Raw genomic sequence first — 27,571 nt, 5'->3', positions numbered from 1 at the left:
CACTGCAAAAGCAACTATGCTTTTTTTTTTTTTTTAAGAGGCCATATGGTTGGGTCTTGTGACTACATAATTGCCAGCTACCTAATCACATACCAGGAAACAAACACAGTTTAAGTCAATATTAGCTGTTGTATCTGCTACAGCTTTGCGCCAGGCTTGGTAGAAAAACTCTGACAGCAGCCAGAGCAAGTCTATGATGGCTTCTGAAACTTGAAAGTCATGTCTGCTCCTCTGCCTTGGATAACTGCAGCAGCATTTAGGCTACAGCTGCCATTCGGTTTAATGGCATGTTGAATATATGAAGATCTCTGCCTCTTCTTCCCCCAACAAGAAATCCAGCAGACTGTTCTTGTGTAGGGAAGAAATCTGATAGTAATTGCCATCGCTAATGGTTGATCTGTATAGTAAGGAGATCTGCCTGAGGCTGTGTCACTTCAGCTGGTACTTGGCTTTTTTTTTCCCAAGAGGATCCGTAGCACAAGAAGATGTGTGGGGGCACACCAAAAGCTACAAATGGCACAGGGGGACAAATAGAAAGAGCAAGAAACAACAGCGATGTGCCACTTGGAAGTAATCTCCCTTGTGCCAAATTGGATGAAAGGATTAGAAAATCTCTGAGAGACCAAAGTGTCAGCTGTGTGAGCAGAGTGACTAGACTGCTGCAAAACAGGTATGCTAGTAACTTTTTTGGATACATACAGTTTTTGATGGAGGATGAATGTTTTGGCTTGATGTTAGATTTGTAACCACGTGCCTGAAAACTAAGCTGTTTGGAAAGCTCTGTAAGGAGGTCATTCTTGCTGCTGATGGTGACTGATACTGTAGAAAGTCTTCCCTGTTGTTTGAAATCGAATCTACATTCTTGACTGTGATGTGTAAGATCTGTGTGTATGCTAACTGAGGTCTGAAGGATAATTGACTTTCTTTTCAGTTAAGGTTAAATAACTTCACCTTCTTTTTCTAATTAGTTTTCCTCTATTCAATTTTTTGCCACCTTCTGTGTTACTGGGTCAGGTAGCACCAATTTGCAGAGCAGGCAGGAGGGGATGCTGTGAAGTGAGGAAGGAGTGGAGGGGGCAACTCTGCTTCCCTTCTAAATGATCTCTAGGTTAAGCATTACATCAAAGTAATCTGGAGTGTGAGTAGTGTTTCTTCAGCTGCTTTTGTTGTGCCTTTTTCAGGTGTGTGACTGTTTCCAGTGAGTGAGCCTGCTGCTGTGTAACTGTGAAAACATGGTTCAGGGTAGCCTTTTCCAAATTACCATAAAGGATATTAGAATAAATATTCTGTGCTCGGTATTGCCTATTTAAAACACAGCTAAATGATGCATAGATTTCAGGCTCTTCATTTCTCTAGCCTGTGGTTGTTGTGCTGAAGCAGTGATTAGTCACTTTCTAAAATGTTCTAAGGTCAGCTCAAGTAGTCTTCAAATATAAATAAATAGGTCACGTTTCAGTTATTGCATGCATGCTGGTTGTTATAAAGGTGAACCAGGAGCTTTCTTAGTAAATGTGAGGGTTAGAGATCTGTATTAACTGAAAATACTGATTAAAGGCAGAATGGGGCAAGCATTTTTGGCTCCTTTACAGAAAAAAACAATTCTGCTTTTCCCCTAAGTGAGAGAGGTCTCCTTCCCTCAGTGTCTTGTATCTGTAATGGAATAAATGCTGAACAAGCCCAAGGTCAGTGACTTAATATGCCAGCTGAGGAGAAGTAAAGCAAATTTAAACTTCCTCTGGAATCTGAGGAGAAACCTTAGTAGGGTATCTGTAAACTATTTATGACTTTTGTGTCTTTCGTACAAAAAAAATATATATAAATACTGTTCTATCTATCTAATAGATCTGTTCCAGGTACAGAAAAACTGTTCTTTGTTGTATGAACGTAGCTTGATTTTTATTCCGTTGTTGAGACTTGAAGGTGATTTTTATTAGTTCTAGCATCTCCCAGATGCAGGAAGGATCCCCTCTGAAGGTGAGCTTAGACAAGCTGAACTGTTCAAACAGACTGCTGATGCTGAAGGGGTGGTCACGTTGCCTTTTCCTTTGCTTTCTGGCAACATGCTCTTGTCCTTTTCCCCTTGTGCTGGCTCTGGTTGTTCCAAACCTTCTGGAACTGGCTTCCCTTAGGGAGTCGATTTAGCTCACTAAACAGACAGAAAACTGACTCAGGGAATAAGAAAACCCAATTAACCTTCTAACTAGCCTCAATACTTAGTTGAAATGGATGGGGAACATTTTCTTTGTGCCCTTTCCTAAAGGTGTATAGCTCTGTGGGTGAAGTGAGTTAGCGTAACTCATGCTGCCACCAAGAGGTGGAGGTCCTGCTGCCTTCTACTTTTTCCAGCTACTTTTCTGAGCCACTTTCTTTTGCTGTGACAAATGTCTGCTGTTATGGAGAACTTGACCTGTTTGTGGAATGGTCCAGCAAGTACCAGAGCTGACGTGAATAATTGGAAAGGTTGTGCAGTTAGAAAAAGGAGAGGAAGGGTGTGGGAGGCTTTTATTGCTGTGATAGAGAAATAAAACTGTTCAGTCAAAATAGCGAAGTTCAATCTGAAATAGGAACACATGCACAAGCTCACGTTCATCTACTGATTTCAGCAAGTTAAGAATATATAGGACCTAGCATGATACACACTTTGTAAGCCAAAGTGACCCACTTAGGCATCAGTCTCCTCACTTTCTTACCTTCCTAGAGCATACTGCTGGCAGAACTCCATTCTAACATTTTGCGGTACCTTGGCACTCAGCTTCAAAAAAAACTCACTATTTTGGTCATTGCATCTGTAATGTGTGCTTTGAGTCACTTAGCAGTAAGCAGTTCTTTCAGCACAGAACACAAATTGTCTTGGTGCATAAGTGTTTAGCTTTGTTTTACGAAGTAGTTTTCTAGCAGGGATTGAAAATGTTGAAAATGGAAAACTTCTTACAATTTTTTTCTTATTCTACTTGCATGTAAACAGGGCTATGGTGGGTGATGTTTCAGTTGGTGTTCAGTAAAAACCTCTCAAAGTTTTGTCTTTTTTTAAAGTAAGTGAAAGAAGCAGCAGTTATCCAAAGGTAGTGGTTGTATCACACTTTATTCTTGCTAAGGGTTCATATAACGTGTGAAGGGTACACTGGGCATTAATGTGCTTCATGGTAAGCGACACTTTCCTTTGTAGGTGTATATGTAACGCTACTCCTATTACAGAAGTTTCACATAATTTCCTTTGGTATTTAACACATGGCTAGGTGAGCTGTTTTAGAGATAGAAAGAAGTGTGCAAGTTGAGGTTTTACCAAATCTAAGTTTTAAGACATGAAGTTGGAGTGTCAGAAGTAATGGTGAAGAGCTGAAAAGCCCCTTCTCATGGGATTAGAATTAAATACTAATAACTGGACAGAATGGACACGTAGCGTGCTGCAGCCAGGGAGCAAGGGGCTTCGTGTAAACGTGTTGAAGGCTTTCTCTTCAAAAATCAGAAGAACTAATGCAGCTATTGTTATAGATTGCATTTGCCAATGAAAAATGGAAAACATCATGTGCAAGCGTTGGTGTCAGCTTTCCATGTAACACTTCCAGAATCTTTCCGTGCCTTCTACCTGTCCTTCACGAATGCATCACAAGAATTTCTGTGGCCTTGAAGTTAATGTTAGCTTATATTGTAGCTTTGGAGGGGAAGGGGAAAGAGTCTGTTTTTTCCTTCCCTATTTTCTTCTGAAATGCTTAGAAATACGTCCTTTGGTCAGGCTTGGTGGTTGAAGTTGATTAATGAATTATTAAGTAATCGGTCAAGGTGAACACATATGTATACAAATTGCCCGTGAGCGTAGGAGCCTTCTTACCTTAGGAAAAGTAGGCTGAAATATCTCTGCCTATTTTGGATATTTGTGTCTTTTTAGACAATTGATGCGAAAGTGAAAGGGTTTTCTTAGCTTAACATTCCTTTCGATGTTTAGCTCTGCGGTGCAGAGGTGTGCTTTGTTTGTTTTCCATGAACAGATATTTTGCATAAAAAGAATCTTACCTCTCTTTATATGAGATTGTGTGAAGAAACAAACAGAAGCATGTCTTTCAGCATTGCTAAATAAGCAAGAAGCTAATTTAAAGATAAGTAATGGTTTTGGGGTTTTGGCTTTTATGTGCGTGAAATCAGAGCTGACCAATGAGTCTGTGTGCCATCTGTGTTCTTCAACGCTGTTTCTAGGAAGCAGTTGAAACTGCTGTCCCTGTTTCAGGGGCTGTATGTTATACAAGCTGGCTTAAGCTATAAAGGCTGGAAGGACTGTAATCAGTCTGCTCATCAACTTTTGTGTAGGGGAGGGAATAATCCCGGTCATCTGACTAGTCTTGTGCCTGCTGCTAGCTTCAACATTGAGGTAATGAGCCCATGCAGTTGTATGCGTGTATAGCTTGCCTGTGGGTATGCCTGATCTTATCAAATGACATTTTAGTAGGATGGAGGGTTTCTGTAATGTGTAAGACTGCTGCAAGGACTGCATCTGTGGTTTGTGCAATGCAAAGCCTGAAAGCAAAGACTTCAGTGAGATGCTGTCTGATATTTGGTTAGTGCTGCAAGAAGCATTATCTGAAATTATTTCCCTAGATTGCTCTGTATCATAAATCTCTGATATATTTTATGCTGGTTGCTGTCTGGTACTAAGATGTGTTTAAAGTTATGAAAGATTGTAGAAATCCTTACAGAAATAAGTGCTTCATGGGCTGTGCTCCTTGGAAAAGGCACTTGAGCAGGCTGGTGAACTGGCTCTGGTTTGGGATCTGTTACAGAAGAACCCTGCTCACTTCTTACTCAGAAGTGGGCACAGCACCAATATGAATTTTGTTTTAGTGCAGAGCATGGGGGCTCACTGGTTCATAATGAAACCCAAATGCAGGCAAGACAAGTATCAAGTGTGCTTTCAGCAGTGGTGGTTGGGTACAGGGCTGTGCTGGCAAACTCTGTGCCTGAAATGAATGAATCTTTTTCAGTTCAGACTTTCAGTCCTGTGGTCTGAACTGCTGACCCTATTGAGCCAGTCCTGGAGGTTTGTGTGGTGTGTGTTTTTTTTTTTTTTTTTTTCTTTTTTTTTAAAAAAAAAAGCTTAACTCTTTAAGGATGTAATGATGTCGCCTTTCTTTGGAAGGGCGATCTGCGGGCCATTTTAATAAAGCAGCATGGTTACTTCAGGTATGGCTGTGGTGCTGCCTGCTGCAAAAAGTGTGCAAGTAAATAATCACCTGTGTATCTGAAGAGGTAGAGTATATGGTACAGAAAAGAATATCCAGCTCATGAGGTAGACCAGCATGAAGCCTATTGCTGGCTCTGGCTTTCTTGCATTCTGTATAACTGGATTTTGTAATGGTGTTGCATAGGCAGTGGGTTGAGAAACTACTGCCAGCCTTGTAAAACAGACCGTGTTCTCACAGCTCTTTGTGGGTGCAAGGCGTGTAGGATCTCTGGGCAGTATCAGCAGTGGTATCGGGTCTGGTCTCATACAGGTTATGTTAATGCTGTGATTCTCTTTGAAAGGGAAAACTTGAAAAGAAGTGTCTGGCACTCCTGGTGTTCTAGGGGCAGCGTGCTACAAATGCATCAATGAGTTTCCTCACTGTTGATGGCAAAACAGCCTTCAGCAGTATTCCCTGATCCAGCTCTGGGTGCTGGGCCCTTACATGTTACATCCATAGAGTGTACTTGCATTAGAGCACTTCAAGTGGAGATAAGGATCAGGCTTACTCTTTCCAAAGGTATTTAAAATTAGAGTAAAATCTTGCAGACAGGTACTTAAGCCTTGGAGAAAGATGCTTAATTAGCCTTGTATTTCTTCCTAGCTATGTAGAAAGGGGCATTGATCTCTGAAATTCAAGATGAAGTACAAAGAAGAAATTATGCCAGCTTGACTTGTACTGACTTTGCAAGTCTGAGTGTTGCCCATGGTTACCTTACTGACTAGCAGGAGCTGATGACATTTACCTCGTCATTTATTTATGGCTGTTGGAGCATGGAATAAAAGAAATAGCTTCAGAAATTCTCATCTTCCAGCTGTACAGTGTTTTTGTGCTCCCCCCTCAACTCTCCACCTTCCCTCTCTGCAAGGCATAGTTTAGGAAAATTCCTATGTGAAACATCCTTTTGGGTGGGAGATCAGCGTAGCCTTGACTGAAGTCTGTTATGCAATTTGTTAAACTAACAGCTATTAATAAGTTGTACTCTTACCCCTGGATATGGTCTATCCAGGTCAGGGATGAGGCAATATGACTGAGCACCAGGCTGCCACCAGAGCTGTGGGGCAGTGCTTTACACATTATTAGTTTCTGCTATTAATTCCAGCTTGTCAGCTACGGAGTATGAAAAACATCTTATGTAGCTGAATCCGAGGCTCAGCAAGCCTCCATGCTCCAACATGCATGCCAGCTCCCTTGGGAATTAGGAAAGAATCTCTTGCTGCTGCAGCTGTGATCAGTCATGCTCTTCAGCTCCATGTGGTAGCTTGAGGAGACAAGTGGTGTGTCATGGTGTGTGTCTGGGGAGCTGGCAGGTTCTAGGTTCAGAGACTCATTTTACTTCAGCTACAGTCTCAACAATAGAATCACAGAATCTTCAGGGTTGGAAAAGACCTCCCAGATCGTCCGGTCTAACCATGCCCCTGCCACCACTATCACCCACTAGACCATGTCCCTAAGTGCCACGTCCAACGTTTCCTTGAACACCCCCAGGGACGGTGACTCCACCACCTTCCTGGGCAACCCATCCCAATGCCTGACTGCTCTTTCTGAGAAGAAATGTCTCCTCATTTCTGATCTATGTGTCTTGGTTTCATCTACTAAACGAGTTACATCATTGTTGGAGATCGAGTCTCAGTAATCTATGATAGCTCTTAAAACCTTGAACATCCCCAAAAAGAGGAAAAATAATGCTAGGTCTTTTGGTTAAAATGGTTAAATATTGGAAAAATCATAGCTCATATGGACAGTAAAAAGATTCTAAACAATTCACTGTTTTGTTTAGAGAAGAGAAGGATGAGGGTCTGTGTAATCCTCCCAGATTATGAAAGACTGTTGCAGAGGATGGAAATCCATTGTTCTTTATTAGCACTAAGAGAAGGGCATGAAATGCTATGCCTAACTTTCAGTAAAGGTGATCGAGACTCTGTATAGAGAAGGGAGTACATGTTAGAGTAAAGCACCAGGTTGCTGAGACACTTTTTTGTTTCTCTTCTGGAAAACTTTGAAAAAAGGGTGGATGAAACTTGGTCTGGCTGTGCCTGCCTGTGTGTCTGTCCTTTTGAGTTCTGCACAGAGTTCTGATTACAGCCCAATTTTTGTAAATGCTGAATAAAAGATGTATTTGCTGAATACCTTTTGCTTTGCTTAAATAAGCCTGCAAAGTGCGTACACTATTTTTAATAACTTGTTTGTAATCTACAGCTGGTCCTCTTCGGAGTTTGACTTGAATGAAATCCGACTGATAGTTTACCAGGACTGTGAGAGAAGAGGCAGACAGGTCTTATTTGACTCCACAGCTGTCCGCAAAATTGATGAAGCTGTTATTCAGGTATGAAATGTGAACTGTGCATTTGTCCTATTGCTCTTCTGTTTGCCTTCCCAAAAGCAGGAATGGAATTTTTAAAATGACAATGTCAAATTCATAATCTTATTTGTGATCTTTCACTTGTTCTGAGTTCTGTGATAGCGTCACCAAGAGTGTTAGATATCTGTTAGAATCTGTTACTTGGTATTTTTTAATACAAATGTGTTATTGGAACTTAACCAACTTAAGCCTGACTTACTTCCAAGCAAAGTAATTTGTACCCCTTTAAACTGAGCACTGCCTTAGCCTTTTAATGTTGGATGTGATTTTTTTTTTTTGTTGTTGTTAGCTGTTTGGGCAGTCCCATTGTTCTGGTGATGTCTAGCTTGTCTAAGTGTGCTGGTCCTCCTTTAGTGTTTGCATTAGTGAAGTTGTTGGCTTTCTGTAAATGAAAACAACTCTATTTTGTCTAACCACCTCATCATGTGTAAGACTAACACATGGCAGTGTGGACACATAACTTCTGATGGTACAAATACAGGCAAGAGTAGCTATTGGGAAGATGCGAATTGTTCTGTTTTCTATGCACACAAATTGTGGAATAATGTTCTGGCGAACTTGGGTGATTTAAGACAAGCAAAACAATATTTTTTTCTGCCATACTAGCTCTGTTTCTTTTCTGCATTGAATTATGTAAAGTTTGTTTGTTCTGAAGTCTTTGTTACAACCTGCAGTTTTATCCTGGCAAACCACTGTGATTGTAGAATCCCTAGCTATACTCAAATAGTTGTGACTGTTAAAATTACTTATGCAGGTGCTTTTAAAAACAAACAAAACACAGCACTTTCTAACTATTTCAGTCATGCAACAAATATATAATTGTTCCACATCACTCAGACTGATGAGCATCATCAGCTAATGACTGATTATGAGCTTATGAGGGTAAGTGGGTCAGACTGATCTGTTAATCCCTTCACCCACCACCCCATAAAACCTAGTATCAACATTCTTATTTTGTGTCTTAAAGTTGGTTAAAAACACACAGCATGTGAGGACAAAATGTGTGGAAGAAACATTTCTGGCTCCATTTAAATGTTCAAAATACCCCATTTGCTTTAATACTTTAAAAGGTGAACTGCAAAATGACCTATCAAAAATGGTGCAGCACTGGCATAACACAGATTAAAATTTCCCTCATAGCATGTGATAAAGGATATTACCTGTTTTCCCAGCAGACACTAGTCTAGGTACCCTTGTAAAAAAGAAATGCCAGAGCACTTTGAATGATGAGTAGAGAGGACATTGACATTAAGTGAATGATATGCTACCAGTAAGTCTAGAATTTACTCAAATTTAAGGCAGGATTACTCTTAAGCTGTCCTATGTAAACTGAAGTCAAGGGTGTTTGTGTGTATACTGTACATTTATGCACTCTTCTAGAATGTAATAAATGCTTTATTCACATCAGATATTCAAAATACGTTGTCTTTGAAGCGTGCATTAAACTTACCTGGGGGAACTAGCAGGCTTGTTTAATGTACTCATTTTTTTCAGTATTTTTGATCTAATCTCCCATTCTTTCTGCAGGTGGTGTGTGTCTGCTTTTTATTTGGCATTTTTGTCAATAGCTTGTTAAGCACGTGGCTACTAACCCTTGGTCATTATAAACACCTAATGACAGTGACATAACTAGTTACAAATAAATAGTAGGCCAAGAAAAAACACAATACAAAATACAAAAGGAGTGCAGGTATGGGATAAAATATAGAAGAACAAGACTTCTATGCCAGGAGGTTTATTTTAAATCAACAGGGATGTTCTACCATTACTGTACTGTAAACTTACAAAAAGTACAGATTGTCTGTTCCACTTTTTTTGGTTCACTCTTCCCTCTTCCTGTTTCTGCATCTCTCCTTTTGCTTATTTCATCTCCTTATCATGATTTGAGTATTCTAAAGCTTACTGCAGTTATTGCAGTGTAGTACTCAGTTTTTATCTGAAAAAAATCAGTTTTGTGGAATATTGGATTCTATTTTAATTTCCTGTTACAGTTCCTTTCCCAAAATACAGGACATAAATTTGGCTGTGTTGCACTAGCCTCTTGGTTATTATAAATTCTTTTTGTCTGCTGCTTTCTTTTCTGTAAAGTGTTATCTATGGTTACCTTGGTCACGCTAAAATCTATTTAACTTGAACTCTGCTAGTGCATGTTTCCAGTGAGTTACAAGCTCGTACAAAAAGATCTGTTAAAATGTATTTCGTTCTGATGTGCACTGAAGAAACGGAGGCTTCCATTAATACACATTAAGTACATGTTCAGTAAGGGATTTTAAATTTCTTAAATGTGTAAGGTTAAATAGCGTGTGATGGTCTTAAGGCTATGTAAGCAGTCTTCACTGAAGGTTAGTTTTGTTAAATGAGTTAAATGCAGCATTTCTAATGAAAGATGTATAAATAGTATTAATGTAATATTTTCCAAGGCTTCTTTTCTGTCACTGGTCAGTTCTACAATGTTACTAAACATAGTGACTCGAGAGTAAACTTTCCTTAGATCCAGATGACTTAAATTAATTAGCTTGTCTTTTGCAACTCCTATTCAGGTTTAACTAATGGATTTTATAACCCGCTAGCTCTACCAAATGATGCATTACTTATTCCTTGATTTTGTTGGCCGTTCTTCTGGTTAAGGATCTGATAATCAGTTAGGAAGCAAAAGTAATATGTGGCTTGACTAATTGTGCAAATGGTTACAGAAATTGATTTGTAAGCAGCCTATAGGCAAGATTTGTTTATATAAACTTTGGCAAATGTTACTCACCATGTGTTTGTAACAATTGGGGATCATCTTCCAGTAGAACTTTATCTGACTAATTACTCTGTGATATTGTTGAAACTTGTCTGAGGATCTAAATGTGAGTAATTCTGTATTTATTTTGTCATACTAGCCTTTTTTCTTATAGGATCAATACATGTGTTTTGAACCAAATAAGTGTTTGATTCTGTCGCTGAACTATATTTTAAGAAAAATCTTATCATGCTGTTTTTATGGATGAGAATCTTATTTTCGTAATTATTATTTTATTTCTTATATTGCTCTTACTGCTTTGTTTTGATACAGAAAATGGCAGAGGATGCTGCTGTAAAGGCTTCTGTCAAGAACTGCCAAGCAGGCAACGGGAACAATATTTCTTCCCATAGCCCCTCGATAAGCTGTTTGCAAAATATCAGAGAGCAAATACCGAAGTACCAGGTACTGTTATTTATTACTTCTATGTATCTGTCTTACTGAAGAAGCCTTAACTTACATGTGCTGAATCCCTAGTTACAATTTTAGTATTTTCAAGTTACGGTAGATAACTCAAGATTCTGATTATATTTAAGGTGGTGTAGAGTAAGTGTACGTGGGCACATCTTAAGCTTTTATTCTATGTTGACCTCTTTGAAAGCATTAGAAAATAATAGCATTAACAACTCTGAAAGTCAAAAGCACTAAACAGTTCCCTCTTCTAGTTATAAACATGACTGTCAGTCATATCAGTTCAGTTCTGAAGAAGCTATTGGACATGGTAGATGAGGGGGACTTAATGTCTCATTGTGACATGAAACTTCTAAGAACAATTTTATGATACTCAGAACTTCTAAGAACAATTTTGTGATACTCTGGCTGTCTGTGAAAGCATGACTATTTTATCTGGAAAAAATACAATTTGAAGCATCTATAGAACAAGGTAGAAGAAAAATTGTATACAAGTAGAAGGTAAATCAGTTCCTTCAGAATTGATAACCTCAATATTTGTTGTTCATGGTTAGTCTTTTGAAACATAAGAAGAAATTGGCTTGATCGCTCCTAGAAATGCAGTCTTCACAAATTATTTTCCAATAAAAGATGCTTCTGAGAAGTCTTCTGTAGGGGCAGAAAAGGAGAACTTAAATTTGACTTGTGAAGATAGTTTAATGCTTGTAGCAGTGTTTCCTCTAGTGAGCAAAACCAACTACATCTTCTAGCTGTCCTTGCTTGTACTTGCATTTAGTGTGTCAGAACCACACAGGATCATATTTTTGCATGAAAAAGCAGAATGTATTCTCCATTCAAAATGTGGCACTATGTCACTATTTCATATTTCAATTGAGAATAGTATGTCAAGTCATTACTGACTTTGCTTTTCCTTTCTTCTTGTCTGTGTAGTACACTAGACCAGCCTCTGATGTCAACATGCTGGGAGAAATGATGTTTGGCTCGGTGGCAATGAGTTACAAAGGTTCCACCTTGAAAATCCACTACATACGGTGAGTGTCCTTTTCTGTGATGTGCTCCCTTGTCAGGCGCTTGGAACTGATGACTCACTGAAATGATTGTTTATCCTTTCAGCTCTCCCCCTCAACTGATGATAAGTAAAGTCTTCTCAGCCAGGGTAGGAAGCTTCAGTGGAAGCAACAATAAGTAAGAACGTCTCTCTTCTTCCCCTCCATACCCTCCCACCCTCGTTCTCCAATACAGTTGTCTTTCATTTTTTTTCCTTTTGTAGGCCTTCTGTCACTGCTTTAAAATTTGACTTAGCTGAAGTGGAAAGGTCTAGACGAAAATTGGAAATGAAGGCTTAAATGAGGGCTTGTGGTTAAGTGTGAACTTGAAAAGTCTCAGCCAGGACATAGAAGAAGAAAAATCAGTTGATCACTTGAGTTTCTGCTTCTTAATTTGTCAAAGGCATGCCATAAACTTCAGAGGTTAGGTACTTTGGACATTCAAAACATCTATCCTTTGCTTTTAAGAGTGAAGCAATATGTTGCAAGAAGCACTTGTTTCCTTCAGCAATAGCAAAAGCTACTGTTTCTCATCTTTCTCTTTTCCTTTATCTCAAAAATGGGCAAGTTTGAAAAAACTGAATCCCGTGTGTGATACACAGAAGCTTACAACAACTCAAAGAGGGAGTTTATATAGAAAAGGACTCTTTTTCCTTTTAGTTTCAGAAAACCTACTGATCCTTTGAATGTAATTCTAAAGTTAATCTTCAGTTTTCACTTTTTCATAACATGAGTCTAATCTTCAAGCTAATACTAATGATTATTGATCGTTAGAAACACTGCCTTTTTCTCTTTTCTTAGCTTACAAGATAGCTTTGAATATATCAACCAAGATTCCAGCTTGGGAAAGCTGAACTCTAATCAGAATGGTTTGGGAACCTGTCGCAGTGGAAGTAATTTAGGTAAATATTTGCAGGTTCTATGTCTTTCTGACAGTGTTGACACCATCTGTTCCTTTAGTTTGTTGTTTTTTTTTTTCCTGTGCATCACCTTTTCCTTTTTTTTGCGTTGCATTTTCTCTAGATTGCTTTTGTTTCCTAGGTGTGTTACAGCTGTGTAGCAGCAAACTGCTGCAGGGTGTGTCTGAAGGAGGTCCCCTCCGGCTCATCCGCAGTGCTTCTTTCTTTGCAGGTTTGTGTGGAATGCCAACCACAGTGTGACCCATCCATATGCACACAAATCCAGCTCCTCTGAATTCTTATGAGAGAAACATAATTACTCTCTAGAAATAGAAAGGGCTGAGAGAGTGACAACAGACAAATGTGGCTTTATACTTAAAATCTTTCTTCCAAACAACTGGCTGAATTAATTGCTTTTTGTTTATTTTCTAATTCCAGTGCTTAATTTTAAAGACATTTTTATGCAGTGTGTTTAATAATAAATGAGCCCTTATATTTCTTAGGGAAGTTATGTTTCTTGCCTTGCTGATTTCTTGCTAGTGTGGAGGTGTACTGCTGATAATACAGCTTTTTCTTCTATATCGTACTAATTTTCTAAAAATAAACCTTTCAAAACTACTTCTTGAGCTAAGTCTGAGGGGCTTTAATTTTCTTCAACAATATCAATTCCTTTAATTTTTAAAAACTCAGCGCTGCTTTACATAGTCTCCTTTTACAGGCATACTGATGACCCATGCAGGTGGGTAGATATTAGGCTTAGTTAGTTCATTAATTAAAAAAAAGAACTTGAATACCAATGCAGTTTCTTCACAGCCTTTGCAAATTTTGCATGCTCTACAATTTCAGTGACTGCACTACTAACACTTCAGTGTAGTACATCATAAGCTGAATGTTTCTTACCATGAAGCTGTGTAGATAATAATTTCTGCTTGGGGAGTAAATCAGAAGCTTGAAGGACATGTTTGACTATTCTGTTGTAATATTTGACTTGTATAAGTTAAAAATCTTGCAAACAAGTTGAGTGACAGTACCACCAGTTCTTGTAATCAAAAATTAGATGCATTTTGTAATGTAGACTGTATTAACATTCTTAAGGTTCTTAGAGACACCTTAGATTGGGCCAAGTAACTAACTTCCTCTAGTAACATTATATTCAGCATAGACCTAGTGTTTGCTACTACCTCTGCTCATGCAACACTGCTTATTTGGAGTAATGGTACAGGATGTAACTTTGGTGTTTTATGACCTTTAATCTCAAGCATTTCTTTAAAATGCTGATAAATAGTATAATGAGTTAAGTAATATTTTCTATTGATCTGTTCTGTTTGTTTTAGCACACAGTACACCTGTTGATATGCCCAGCAGAGGACAAAATGAGGACAGAGACAGTGGCATTGCTCGGTCAGGTATCTGCTGTTTCTCTTGTTTGCCTACTTTTGTAATTGTTACAGTTCTTTGGCTCAGCGGATCACGTGGAATTTAGGCACCTTTATGACCAAAATCCAAATTTCTTTGACATCTGCTAAGCAGTTTTCTTTCTGCTATTGCCGAAGACTTTATGCAAGAATATTTATAGTGATGCTCTTTGTTTACAGCTATTGTTTTGTTTTTTACCAATCTATAAGATGGAGGAAGAACTGGTTGGTCCTCTAACTATAGCAAGGGAAGAGAAGAGGTGATTGCACTGAATAGAAAAAAGGTCAAGAGACCAAGAGGTTTATCTAGTGTAATGAGAGCAAACATCTTATGGCAGAATGCTTTTAACAGGAATAAGATTACTTTTAATATGTTCTAGGAGAGATCCCTGTCTTTATAAGAAAATAATATTCTATGGCAAGAAGAACTTTTTAAAATAATTGTGCCTCCAGTTGCAAGCAAGTTATATGAAAACTGCTCTAATTCTTTTACAAAGAGCAGTAAGCAAGAACAATGTTTATGTGCATTTGTTCCCTGTCAGAGTGTGAAGAAAAGCATTTGACTGGCACTCAGTATGTATTTTTTTCCTTTTTTGATAGCATCTCTCAGCAGTCTTCTGGTCACTCCTTTTCCATCTCCAAGCTCTTCATCATCATCTTCTAGCAGCTATCAACGTCGCTGGCTCCGAAGTCAGACAACTAGTTTAGAGAACGGAATAATTCCAAGGTGGTGAGTGCAACACCTTTCTGGTTATAACAGCTGTTTGGCAATAATTTAAGCAGAGTTTAAGCCTCTTTTATTTAAAAGCATGAATTCTGTCATAAATACTGTCAGTTCATTCTGATTTCTGTGCATGTTAGGTAAGATTGCCAGTGCGAGGGAAGATCAAGTTTTGGCTGAGTCTACAAGGCCTGATTTGACATACTTACTGAATGTAGAGTCTGTCTAAAGACCCCATCCTGAAAAGCAAATTAAATTCTTCTCTATTTCTGAAGGAGCAGAGCCTGTTGAGATGAAAGACGGTAACAGCACCACTGCCATAATAACATTATACCACAATGAAGTCTTGACTAGTGAGCAATTACTGAAATTGTAGAGTAATAGCCCATGACAACTCTCTTGGCTAGCACTGGGTGTTCCTGATGTGACTTCTGCCAAAACAGGAAGAAAAAAGAGCTGTGATCAAAAAGCTTGGCTTCTGTTTTGGAATTTTATTAGCTTTTGTAGCTCAATAGCATAACAAAGCATGGAATGCAGCAGACCTTTTGTAGCTAACAAGCAAATTTTTCTGTTGTCAGCTGCAAAATAGTGAATGGGTCTTGATTGTCTGCTCATATGTACTCATCCACCTGCACCAAGAAACCGTATGGAATTAGTGGAGGACTACAAGAAACTTGTACTGTGTGGCCTGTGTTACTCTTCACTGTCTTCAGTTAGGAGAACCTTAGAAACTGCCAGTTGAAATATGTGGTCTACTTAAAAAACAAAACAAAACAAAAAAAACCACCGCACTATTTTTGATAAGCCCAATTTCAAATGTTATAATTCTGGCTCAACATCTTTCCCTAGTGTCAACAATTGAACACTTTCCCTGGGTATTTTTGCAGAATCATTAACATGAATCATGCAGTTACACTTATGTAGTGGTCATGATTTCTAAATCATTCTGACAGTTGAAAATGAGTTAGTAAACATTTTGCTTTCAGTGAGTAGAAATAGTCTAGTTTCCTAAAGAAATAAGACAGTGTGTGAAAATGTTAAAACACTGAGAAGGAAATAAGGTAATTTCAGGCAAATTAAAGTAGCAGCTGCATTTTGACAGTTAGAAAGTTCTTTGAAGTGTTATGAACGTAACAAATTGTTTAAAGGAAAGTAGCTGTACTGGGCTTCTAATTCACTGGAGGGAATAGCTTGTCTCTTTTCCTCATGGGAGAATCCATGCTGAGGAAAGATCTTGGAAACAGGGCATTATTAGTTCTGCTGTTTAGAACTCCATTTGGTTTGGGGTTCTTTCTGAGCCAAATGGCCCCTTCAGATGCTTGTTTTCTGATGCTTGCTGGAGAAGCAGTAGGTTTCCGGTTGAATACTTCAATGACAGCAGAGTTTGCACTCTGTTTGTACAGCCAAGACTCCACCGTTTTCATGACTAATGTCTTAGGCCAGTAGCTCAGAGAAAATGAGATGTATAGCTGGAACTTCATGTAGTCAGTTGGCAGCCAAGCTAGATTAGCAGCTTTGAAAAGGCTTTTCTTGCAGACCACTGTTTTTCAAATTCTGTTCCTGAGAAGCAGTACAAAAACTTGTCATGTTTCTGGATGCTGACTGACCCATCCTTCCCAAACTTCCTTGGGAATTTGTCTCTGCATGCAAGTTCCTGAAGTTCAAATGAGGTTGTGTTTTTGTCTTGAACTCTGTTTTCCCACAAACTGTTTTTGCTGGGGTTTTGTTGTTTATTTTTTCCTGTATTCCTGGACTTGTACCTCTATGATGAGAAACTTGTGTGCATAGTTTTGTTAAACCAATTAAACTGTAAAGCACTTATTTTTAGACTGAACTTAGAATGAAAGTTTAGGATTTGGACTTTGCTCTTGGTAATTGCTTCATAGGGGCTTACAAATGCCACAGGTTTCATTTCAAGATAATTCTGATACAAGAAGCTTTCAGGAATTTAATTACCACTCACTGATATTGCAGACTTAATTCATGAGAAAAGTCCAGAAGCAAGCTGTTCCTCTGAGCTGCTGCTCTGGATGTGTCCCTCTTGTGTTCCTACAGCTTTTTCTTGTCTGTGCTTACCACTCGCTCCTTATAGTTCCTCAGTGTGGACTGAAAGCCATTTTTCTTTTGAAAGGAATACTTTAATTGAATAGTGTATATACTACTTCAAGATATTTTTCAGTTAATTCAGAAACTTTAAGCAATAAAAATAGTCTTTGCAAATTCAGTAACATCAATGTCTGTCACTGCAGTGCAAGTATTTATGGAAGAATAGAGAGGGGCTGGGAGTTGCCACCCTTCTGTATAATGACAGAAAACCTTGTGCTGGCAGATAGCTGTAGCATCTAATTCAGTTGCCCACTCAAAGGACTAAAATGGAATTTAGATCAGGTTGGTCTGGAGCACATTTAGTTCAGTTTTGAAAATCTCCAAGGAAGGGTCTCAAGAACCTCTCTGGGCAACCAATTTATGCTTTATTTTTTCTGTGAAGTTCTTTCACGTAAAACCAGAAACTCCCCTGCTGCATCTTGTTTACAGCCAAAGGTTGTGTAAACCTGTTCATCTTGAAGGCTCCGCTTCTATTTTCTGGATAACTACCCACTGGTTATTAAAAGAGCAATCAGGTGTCCCTTGAGGCTGAACACACCTAGCACTTTCAGACTTTCCTTTTGTCATGTGATCTGGGTTCCTTACCTTTTTGGTAGTTTGCTGGCCTTGCTCCGGAACTGGACACACTTCTCTTGAAGTGGCCTGATAAGCTCCTAGTAGAGGGGAATGATCACTTATCTAATGAGGTGTTGACTAGGAAGACTTTTGCCTAGTCACCTCAGCAGGTACTTAGTCTTCACCAGTGCCTGTGCACACTACTGACTCATGTTCATCTTGGTCATGTTGTTGGATGGCCAAGGCCTTTTCTGTAGGATGACACCTGAACAGTCAGCATTGAAGCCATACAGTTGCATGGTCATTATTGTTGGATTTCAGGAGGTGTCTCTTGTCCTGTTACTAATTCAGGTCCTTCTGAGTTTTCAGAAGGATACCCTACATGGTCCAGGCAGTGTTGCTACAGGTGTGTTCTGATCCGCAGGCCAAGTTGGTGAAGATATGAAGCAGTCTTGATCAACATCAATTGATGTGTAATACTGAAAGCTGGCAACACTAATAGAAGATATGTGGCAGAACTCTCCAGTGAATAAACAGAGCTTGGGAAAATAGTAATGATTACAAAATAGCCACTATTTTATTTTTTTAGTGGAAAACAAAGCACTTTAGATGGAAGTGTATCCAACTCTTATACTTGTAGACATTGTTTTTAGTGATTAATAAGTGGTGACACTTTGTCTTTAGTTCATTTTATTTTGTAAATTTACTTTAACCTTTTCTTGTTAATGACTATCTGTTGTTTTTCTGTTCCCTTTTCTTAATCTCCCTTAAAGATAAATCCATAAGGAGGGTATCTGTAGTATTCTGTTTCAGAGGAAAGTGTTTGCCCCAGTAATTGCTAGCCTCTTTGAGGGTTGCCTTACTTTTGATCTGTTGGAGCAAACATAAGTTTTACCTATCAGTATGCTGGGTATCCTCTGTTTATGGCACGTGACAGAAAAGTATTACGTAGGCAGTAGAAGGAAAATTATTCTTAGGTTTCCTTTTTCTATATAAAGAGATGAATAGAAGACTAGTCGCTGTTCTGTGCATAGCTAACTGTCCTAACAATCTGTCTTGTAGGTCCACTGAAGAAATGTTTAGTATGGCTGATGAAAGCTGTAGCTCCAATCCTGCAATGGTCCGGAGGAAAAAAATTGCAATCAGCATTATCTTCTCTCTGCCTGAAAAAGAAGAAGCACAGAGAAACTTCCAGGATTTCTTTTTCTCTCACTTTCCTCTCTTTGAATCCCACATGAACAAGCTGAAGTATGCAATAGAAAAGGTACAGAACACCGGTTTGGTTTGATGTGGAAATATAAGTATCAAACAGAATGAAGTATTTTAGAATCATAGATGAAGAGTGGGAGAAGGTGTGTGATATGAAGCTTCCCTCCCTCCTTACCACACAAAGTCTTGAGCCTAAGCCCCATGTTGGAACTCAGCATGTGCTGAAAAGAAGCTGTAGTTTTTTTCTAGTCGGAAGGGAAATAGAGATTTATGCTGTGTGGCTTTTCTTTTTCTTGTCCTCCGATTTCACTATGAGTTTGTCCTGACTCCCTAGAGACTGTGGAAAGGATGTTATTCTCTTTTTTGCGCTGCCACTAAAGGAGCGGTAACAAAAGTTTGTTGTCTTCCCCTTACTCTCTCAAATGTTATCCTGTCTCTCCATGTTTAGTTTTAGGAGTTGGTCCCTCATCATGATGTGGAGGGAGGTTGGCAGCTACTGCTGTCCTGAGCAGTTGCATAACACTTGGGCTAGATCTTAATTATTTTGACATGTTAATGAAGCTTAAAAAGATGAAGAATGCGAGTCCTTTAAGAAGTTGTTTTGTCTTTAACTCTTAATTAAGGCCATGATCTCATGTAGAAAAATAGCAGAATCCAGCCAAAGAGTGCAGGTTTATATCAGCCGAGTCATGGATGCCCTGGGAGAATTCAGGTGAGTTGATGGAATTCTGAATTACAAGGAGAGTTGCTCTAATGAACCTCTAAAGATATTTGTCAATTTCAATTATAAGCAACTGAATGCAGGGTTTTGTAATTTAGCTAGTTTTAAAGTTAGTGTGAATGAGTTTTCTGTGCTGGGTATTGGGTACATGTTTTCTGAGAGCTTAAGTAAAAGTAGCTCAGCCATTTTCAGACTGAAAATAAAACAAATACTTTGTTTTGCTCGCTTGTGCTTTGGACTGTCAGTCTTCAAGACCTCATCAAGAGTTGGATTCTGCTGATGTCTGTGCAGGCACATGGATTGTTATATTCAGACAGTTGAGTTGTCTACTGTTAAGTGTAGATGCTGGACGGTGAAACTGACAGGAAAGTTATTGTCAAAGGCACTCTTTTTTTGGTACCTAAAAGAGGGAAGGTTGACAGCAGTTCAAGAAAAGGTTACCTCCCCCCACCAAATAATTGGCACTTCTCTGAATAAAACTGCATAGAGGAATGCAAGAAAGGGAAGGATATGCAATTGAAGGCACTATGTTGCTGGTACTCTGAATTAAACAGGCTAATTTTGTTGGACACTAGTTGGAAAACTTTTCTAGACATGCCAGTTTGCTTAGTCTCCTAGCTCCTACCTAAGTAAATTGATATATAAAAATCAATAGACAATAGAGAATAGGTTGCCTGTATTTGCAAATTTGAAATGAATGTATTAACATGCCAATCTTTGGGAATCTTCTTTGAGCAGAATTACCATCTGGAACCTATATTCTGTTCCAAGGATTGCAGAGCCTGTGTGGCTTAATATGATGTCCAACACCTTGGAAAAGAACCAGCTATGCCAACGTTTTCTTAAAGAATTTACCTTTCTGATAGAACAGATCAACAAAAACCAGTAAGCTTTTATTTTCCCCTCTACCCAACCTATTCTCCCCCAAAAAAAAGTTTCTTAAAGGTTTATGTGCTTCCCAGAGCATGTGGGCATGTTCTGACACTTGTGCAATATTCTTTTTCCTAGGTTCTTTGCTGCTTTGTTAACTGCGGTGCTGACGTATCATCTGGCTTGGGTGCCAACAGTAATGCCAGTTGACCATCCTCCCATAAAGGCCTTCTCTGAGAAGCGCACATCACAGTTTGTGAACATGCTGGCAAAATCCCATCCGTATAACCCTCTCTGGGCACAGCTTGGTCAGTAGGAAATTGAAAGCTTTCACTGCATTCACTTCTTACCTAAGCTACTTGGAAGTATGCATTCCTTTGTACATAGTTAAAATTGGATGTGGTTTCTCATGGTAGATCTGGACTAGGACAGCTGAGATAATGATAACTCTTCTGCCACTGGCTTGAGGTACTTGACCGGTGGCGGAAGTCTGGGTGATATTTGATTTGTCTTGGTACAAGCTGAGCAGAGTTGCCAACAGATGTCTTGAATTAAGCTAAAGGGTATTTGGAGGCCTGTTAGTGTAGCCTAGGTGCTCAGTTCTTCACTGGTTCCTTGTTGTCCTCCAATTACACTGCCTGATTAAGTGGTTTTCTATAGAAATCTTAAGAGGGTGCAAATACTGTGAATGATCTGAGCAGTTTGGGAAGAATGAGGGGAAACATCCTGGATGGAGAGAATGTAGTTGAGACTGCACAGGCTGCCTTCATTTACCTCTTCATGGAGTTACCATGGACACAAAGACAGCAGAATAAAAGTATGGCAAGTAGCAGAGCCTCCATTCATTCAGAGTTATGTGAGTGGGCTTGGGACAAGATTTTCTCTTTATTCCAAGCTCCTCAGGTTGTTCTCTAACAAAAATCACATAGCTTTTGTTATCTTGGTACAGGGAATTAAATAATGCTATCAAATGAGTGGGTGAGAGTTCAGAACAATGCTGCCAGTGGTAGAATCCTTCAAAATCTTTGTCTTGGCAGCAGGTGTGAGTTTGGTACCAAATCAGCCTTAACTTTCAGTGATATAATGTATTGACATGCACACTAAAACAGTAATGTGACTTCTACACTGTGATGCTGGTCATGTTTCTTGCTTATTGTCTAACTTAGCTCTCCATAGCCTTTAAGAAATTTAAGAATTCTTATCTTGGCTGTGTAGTTGTAATAGAAGTTTCCTGTTTTAGTGTGTCTTTAAAGACTTATGCATGGGAGAAATGGGTTAGATATCCAGGGAGGGAAAAACAGAAACTTGCTTAGGGTGTTAAGGATAGAGCCAGGCCAGGGTTACAAAAAAAAAGAGCTGGAGTGGGAGGTGTAAGATAAGCAGTAGGTGTTGTGGTACCTCCCAGGAGCTGCCACTGGTGACTGGTCAAGAAATCATTTCCTCTTTTTGCCTTCTGAGGCTTTGCATTGCTATCAGCACTGGCCCAGCTGAGTTCTGAGTGGCTGAACTCAAAATGCTTACTGTTTTTGTTTGGTAGTTTCAAAGCCCAAAACCTTCTATCAGGTGGTTGCAGCAACTGATGTGCAAAGTGAGATGTTGCCCTCTGCTGGTCCCCTTCTTCAGAAAGAATAAATAAATAAAGTGTCTGGGTGCTTTAAAATAGAAGTGACTTTCTATGAAGTGTTGTGCTGTATGTGGCTTTCCCCCTCCAGAACGATGTCCTCAATAGATACTGCATATCAGTTACAATTACATAGATGCATTTGTAGGTAATGCTGTAAGAAAGACATACTCTTTTAAACATGAGCTTTGATCTAACATGCTAAGCAATAGCATGTTTTGAGGACCACAGCTGTGACATTTTTACTGTTGCATCAGTAATGTTGTATTTAAAGTCAACCATGCAAATGAATGCTAAGCCTGAATCTGATTTCTTTAGCAACTGTGCTCAACTTGAAAGAAAAGCTATCTTCCCATTTCCTTTCCAAACTGCTAGTCCTTGTGGCCCATCAGGCACTGAGGTTAATGGAATTCTACCTGAGCAGTCTTCAGCTTACTTGGTTACTGAGGAATGAGTGTGCTGGCCTGTTAAGCCATCAGACAGGTTGCAAGGGTGCCCCTAACTGGGGGAAGAGAGCATAATGATGCCACCACACAGCAGCCCTCAGTAAGGACTTACCACCTAGAAAAATGTGTTAGATTAGCAGACAGCTTATAATGCCTCAAACCAGAGAAATTCGCTTTCAATGCGAGTGCTTATATTGGCTAAAGGAAATTGAGCTTGTGGTGGCTGCTTCCCATCTGCTGGTGATGTCAGCCAGGGTTTGGTTGGGCAAAGACATTTAGAGGGTGTACTCCAATGGGTATTGAGTGAAGACAGCTGGGTTAACCTGGTAATAGCCAGTTTTTGAGTTAACCCATCCTTGTCTCTAATAGTGTGTGTGAACTTTTCTGTAGCAGCCATCTGTCTGTTTCTCCCAGAATGTTGGGTGGAAACCCTCCAGCTGATAGAGCATGATACGCTGCTGGAAGATAGATGGCTCTTCTCAATAAAGTAGGGTATAGCGGTTCTTCGGGATAAATGAGCTAGCAAGTAAGTAGTTCTAGGGAGACTTAGATTAGGCCCTAGTACCTACTTCTCATATTACAATTGTGTTTTAAATAATGAATGTTTTCTAGTCCTCCCCTACTCTCTCCTCCTCCCTACGAAAGTAAAAGGTTAGTGGGGTTGACTCCCAGTGCACAAAGTGCACATGCCTTGCACAGTAAAGTAGTTCTATTTTCAGAACCACATTTATTATGCTGATACTGCACTTTTTCTGCTGTTTTGAATATCTGAATCTTAAAAAATACAATTTAGACTTGGTCTGTATGTGAATTGGTGTTTAACAGAAAGGAGAAGAAAAAGTGACTGCAATTAAAGAGAATGTTTTTGAGGGAAACTAGTACAAAATTAGAAAACAGTGTCACGGGCTTCAGAGCTTTGGATATATATTCTTCAGCAACTGTTGTGTCAAATTCCAAGTGATAATATCTTGTAAATGTTATCAAAAACCTGTAATCAATTTGAACTGCAAGAAACTGAGTAGTAACAGTCAAACCTTCACAAGGACAATAAAACCCTTTTGGATATGGGTCGGATATAAGAAATGTCAGCAGACTTCTTTTGTTATTCTGGTATTTTGAACTTCTATGAATTTACCATGAAAGAAATGAACTGTCTGCAGTGAATGCTGTTTCAAAATGTGTTGAGTATAAGTGGCATAGCTTATTACAGCCATGTATAAGCATGTGAAATTCTTGTTTTCCTGTCTAGGTGATCTCTATGGTGCCATAGGCTCTCCGGTTAGATTGACTCGAACTGTTATTGTTGGAAAACGTAAAGAGTTGGTGCAGCGCTTGCTGTATGTCCTAACTTACTTCATTAGGTGCTCTGAGCTACAAGAGAATCAGCTGACTTGGAGTGAAGTGCTTGGAGAAGGAGAACAAGTGCTAAATGGAAGCAAGATCACAACTGCACTAGAAAAGGGAGAGGTAGAGGAGTCTGATTATGTGGTGGTCACTGTCAAAAATGAACCTGCTCTTGTGCCTCCAATCCTACCTCCTAAGAGTGATGGAAGTAAGAACAACAGTATTGCAGGGTGGGTACATAATCCAGAAGGCACTTGCACTACGACAGATTCTTCAAAAGAAAAAGAAGCAATAGGAAAAGTCAGTCAGAACTCTGACACAGCTGTTGACTGTCTAACTAGCACTTTGCATAATGGAGCAGCTGATGGTAGGAAAAGAACTGTCACTGATACAGGGACTGGGTCCTACCACTTTGAAGAGCAATCAAAGTTGGAGAATTTAATGGATGTAAGGAAGAACAAGAACCAGAATGAAAGGAAAGTGGAAAAGCAATTGTCTAGTAGGTCATCTGCTTTACCTTGTCCTGAAAGGTCTGGCCGCAGGAGTTCCCAGTTGGAAAAGGTCACCTTTCGGATTGGAAGTTCTGCGTCACCAGAGTCAGACTTAGAAACTCAAAGGAGAGAAATGGAGGAGAATCTGAAGGCATTCAGAAAAAATCCAGAGGTGGTAATACATTGTGCCTCAAGTTCAGCAGATCTGACTGTGGATGTTTCCCAGAATCAAAAAGAAAGTTGCGAAGCTGCCTTTTTGCCCTTCAGTAAACACAGTATTTGTTATGCACAAATTCCACCTTGTGAGGGGAAGGAGAGTATGCTTAATAACCAACATATGGAAACTAAAGGAACTGAAATGAACTTAGGGAACACAGTATCTGGTGAACTGCTTTTGTCCACTGATAACGTAGAAACTGTAACGTTGCCAAGCTTGAAAGAAACTAGAACTTTATGCTCTGGCAATCCGGAGAGCTGTTCACCGGACTGTGTGGAAGGTGGTTCTGCTGTTAGAAAGGAGTCCCCTAAAGTAGGTGCTAAAGATGTCCCCTATGGGGATGCTGGAAGGAAAACCCCCTTCAGAGTTGAAGGGGACATTCCAAGGAATGAGAGTTCAGACAGTGCTCTTGGAGCCAGCGATGAAGAAGGTGATTGTTGTATTCCTGACGAAGTTCATCATGATAATGTCAGCAAGAGACTTGAAGAGTTTGTGGAAGTGGAGCTTCCTTTACCAAGGTAAAGGAGTTTAATTTAGAACTAAACAGAGTCAAAACTTGTGCAGTATTAGAGGTGTTCAGAATTTCAAGTCTGAAATCCACTGGGATCTTGATTGACTTCCTTGCAAACAAATCCATACCAGCCACTGGTAGAGTGTTTAGGATTCTTGTTAACAGACTGGGGAAAAAAAAATGCTGAAAAGGTACTGAAGTTTGGTGACAAAGGTATTCTTCAAATGTTTAACAAAAAAATCATACTTTGGTTTGTATCAATTGCCTGAAACAGTGTAAACAATTCTGTCTGAGGACTAGTGATATTTCATCTTTGCTTAAACTGCCAAATACTAAAAAGATTTGAAATAAATAAGGGCATCCTATTTGAAAACTTCTGAGCTTTGCAGGTGCATGTGGAGCTTGCTGATGCACATGTTAAGCAGATAGGAAGATTTTGCTGTTTGGGCTGAGTGAGAACTCAAATTTAGCAAACCTGTTAACCACAGAACAAGGCTGGGGGGCATATGGACCCCAAGCTCTGATAAATGCAGACTTGCTGTTTCTGAAATTTGAAGGAATCAACACAATGTTAAATTTTAAAAAATAATTAATATTTTTAATAGAGGTAGGGGTAGTAAATGAAACTTTGTATTCATATCATCATCTGAATGGAGTCTGTCAAGCAAGAATCATACCTGCTTTGTATTTCAGGTCAAACACAATCAGCAGTCAGTGTGTGAAAAACTTTGGAAGATCGCTTCTGGGTGGCTACTGTCACACATACGTGCCTGATCTAGTGCTGCATGGAGTAAATAATGATGAAAAACTCAAGCAGTGTCTACTAGCAGACCTCCTTCATGCGATGCATGTGAGTTAAAATACTGTTCCAAGTCATAGTGTGAGTTGTTGCTATTACTGAGAAGCTAAAGCTACAGAAACATGGTAGTTTGTAGTTTAAATAAGACCTCTTTCTCTGTACTTGCCAGTCCTTAACAGCCACACCTGATATGTCTTCTTTCTTGAAAGAAAACCCCTTAAATGACTGAGAAGCCTGTTCATGCAAGAATCGCTTTTTTCCCCTTTATACTCTCTTCGGTCTTTTCTTGAAAGGTGAACACAGGGAAAAATGTTTGCAACTTGAAATTACAAACAAGGAAAAAACTGACTGCTTGTTTTCAGTCACAATAGCAGACAGTTACCTTTATTTCATAAAAAATGGTAGACAAGTTGTTGGAAACATCTTAGTTTACCACTTAGTGGCATGTGTTGCAAGGGAGATGAAGTCCTGTGGAAGCCTGTGTTACACTAGGCTGTAGCAGAAATGACCAACTGCGTAAAGCAGTTAGCAGTAGGTAAGATCTTTGAGATATTCTTACTCTACTCCAGCTACACCAAGTAACTTAAAACAAATCTTTCACCAAAGGAATGTTAAGTGTTTAGTATTCAATATTAGATGTTTATCTAGTGATTGTCAATTGCTTCTTTCTATAGCAATCAAGAATCATCCTGTAGGAATGAGTTAAACACTGTCCATAATGGTGATGTGCATGCAGTTGTTTAAACACCAAATTGCTCTAATATGATACTGTCTCTTCATAAATACCTTGTTGTCATTGTGCATAGTGAAATCCCTTACAGTGAGTATAACCACTCACTGAATCAGCATAATTAATACTCTGTTTGTTTTGGAAGAAACTTAACCTTTGCAGGAAGGCTGGATTACTGTTAGTGAAGAAAAAATGTCATAGTGATTCTGAAGCACTACTTAAAAAAAAAAACCTTAAATTGGTAGTTCAGACTTTGACCTAATGTTACTGGATATCAGCTCTGTCTCTGAAACGGTATTCTGTCTTTTTTTTTTTTTGAGATGCCTTTGGTTTTCTACTGGACAAGCATTCATTTGGACCACTTTCTCAGAGTGAATAAAAGTGGAGCCTTGATCTAAGCTGTGAAAATTCATATGCAAGTTTTCCATAACGTTTGTCTTGCATCTCTTGCAGCATCCAGTGCTAGATGAACCCATAGCAGAAGCTGTCTGCATTATTGCAGACACAGATAAATGGAACGTACAAGTGGCTACCAGCCAGAGAAAAATGATGGACAATGTGAAATTAGGCAAGGATGTCTTGGTCTCGAGTCAAGTATCCAGTTTACTGCAGTCCATTTTACAGCTTTATAAACTCAATCTCCCAGCTGACTTTGTAAGTAGCTTCAGTTTTCAGTAAAGAAATAATGGAAATAGTTTAAATAGAAAATGCAGAATTTTGCACACTGTATTTTATTGGATTGTTTCAGATATTTCTTTATTGGTATAGCAAAGTTGGTACAATGTATTTAAAAGAATGCGTGCTACAGTTTAGTTACAGGTACTGTTTTTAACTTAGTTTACTTGTAATAGACCAAGATTAAAGTCAGCTGCTCCAAAATAAGACGGAACAAAAGTTGCTTAGGCAACTTTAGCATGAGTGTATTTATGATTAGAGTTGTGTAGATTATTTTGTTTGTATAATTTCCTCATTCTCTACTGTATGAAGCTTCTACTGTTTCTACCATACCATTTTTTATTCTTGATTTTTTTTTTTTACCAACTCCACCTAGTGGATGCCTCTTCTCTATCCTCAGTTACATGTGTATTGCATGTTTACT

The 27,571-nt window shown here is 39.0% G+C and overlaps 1 protein-coding gene across 6 annotated transcripts in view; it reads left to right on the top strand.

The window, feature by feature from the left end:
* The window catches only part of FNIP2 (folliculin interacting protein 2), a 49,400-nt gene that overhangs the window by 13,983 nt on the left and 7,846 nt on the right, over positions 1 to 27,571 (top strand). For 2 of the 6 annotated variants that reach the window (XM_027456519.3, XM_013096646.4), the window contains exons 2-16: positions 7,413 to 7,539; positions 10,634 to 10,765; positions 11,702 to 11,802; positions 11,885 to 11,956; positions 12,619 to 12,719; positions 12,859 to 12,948; positions 14,051 to 14,122; positions 14,732 to 14,861; positions 18,576 to 18,777; positions 19,346 to 19,434; positions 20,182 to 20,328; positions 20,452 to 20,621; positions 23,630 to 24,950; positions 25,637 to 25,793; positions 26,926 to 27,126. In XM_027456519.3, the coding sequence (XP_027312320.2) occupies positions 7,413 to 7,539; positions 10,634 to 10,765; positions 11,702 to 11,802; positions 11,885 to 11,956; positions 12,619 to 12,719; positions 12,859 to 12,948; positions 14,051 to 14,122; positions 14,732 to 14,861; positions 18,576 to 18,777; positions 19,346 to 19,434; positions 20,182 to 20,328; positions 20,452 to 20,621; positions 23,630 to 24,950; positions 25,637 to 25,793; positions 26,926 to 27,126 (3,112 nt within the window). Of the gene's footprint in view, positions 1 to 112; positions 671 to 7,412; positions 7,540 to 10,633; positions 10,766 to 11,701; positions 11,803 to 11,884; positions 11,957 to 12,618; positions 12,720 to 12,858; positions 12,949 to 14,050; positions 14,123 to 14,731; positions 14,862 to 18,575; positions 18,778 to 19,345; positions 19,435 to 20,181; positions 20,329 to 20,451; positions 20,622 to 23,629; positions 24,951 to 25,636; positions 25,794 to 26,925; positions 27,127 to 27,571 lie in introns of those variants that run through there. The other 4 variants (XM_072037357.1, XM_027456520.3, XM_005016559.6 and 1 more) reach the window with 4 other exon arrangements.

This window comes from Anas platyrhynchos, chromosome 4, assembly GCF_047663525.1.
Source record: "Anas platyrhynchos isolate ZD024472 breed Pekin duck chromosome 4, IASCAAS_PekinDuck_T2T, whole genome shotgun sequence".
In the NCBI taxonomy this organism is placed as follows: domain Eukaryota; kingdom Metazoa; phylum Chordata; class Aves; order Anseriformes; family Anatidae; genus Anas; species Anas platyrhynchos.
This window is presented reverse-complemented; position numbering and strand designations above follow the sequence as displayed.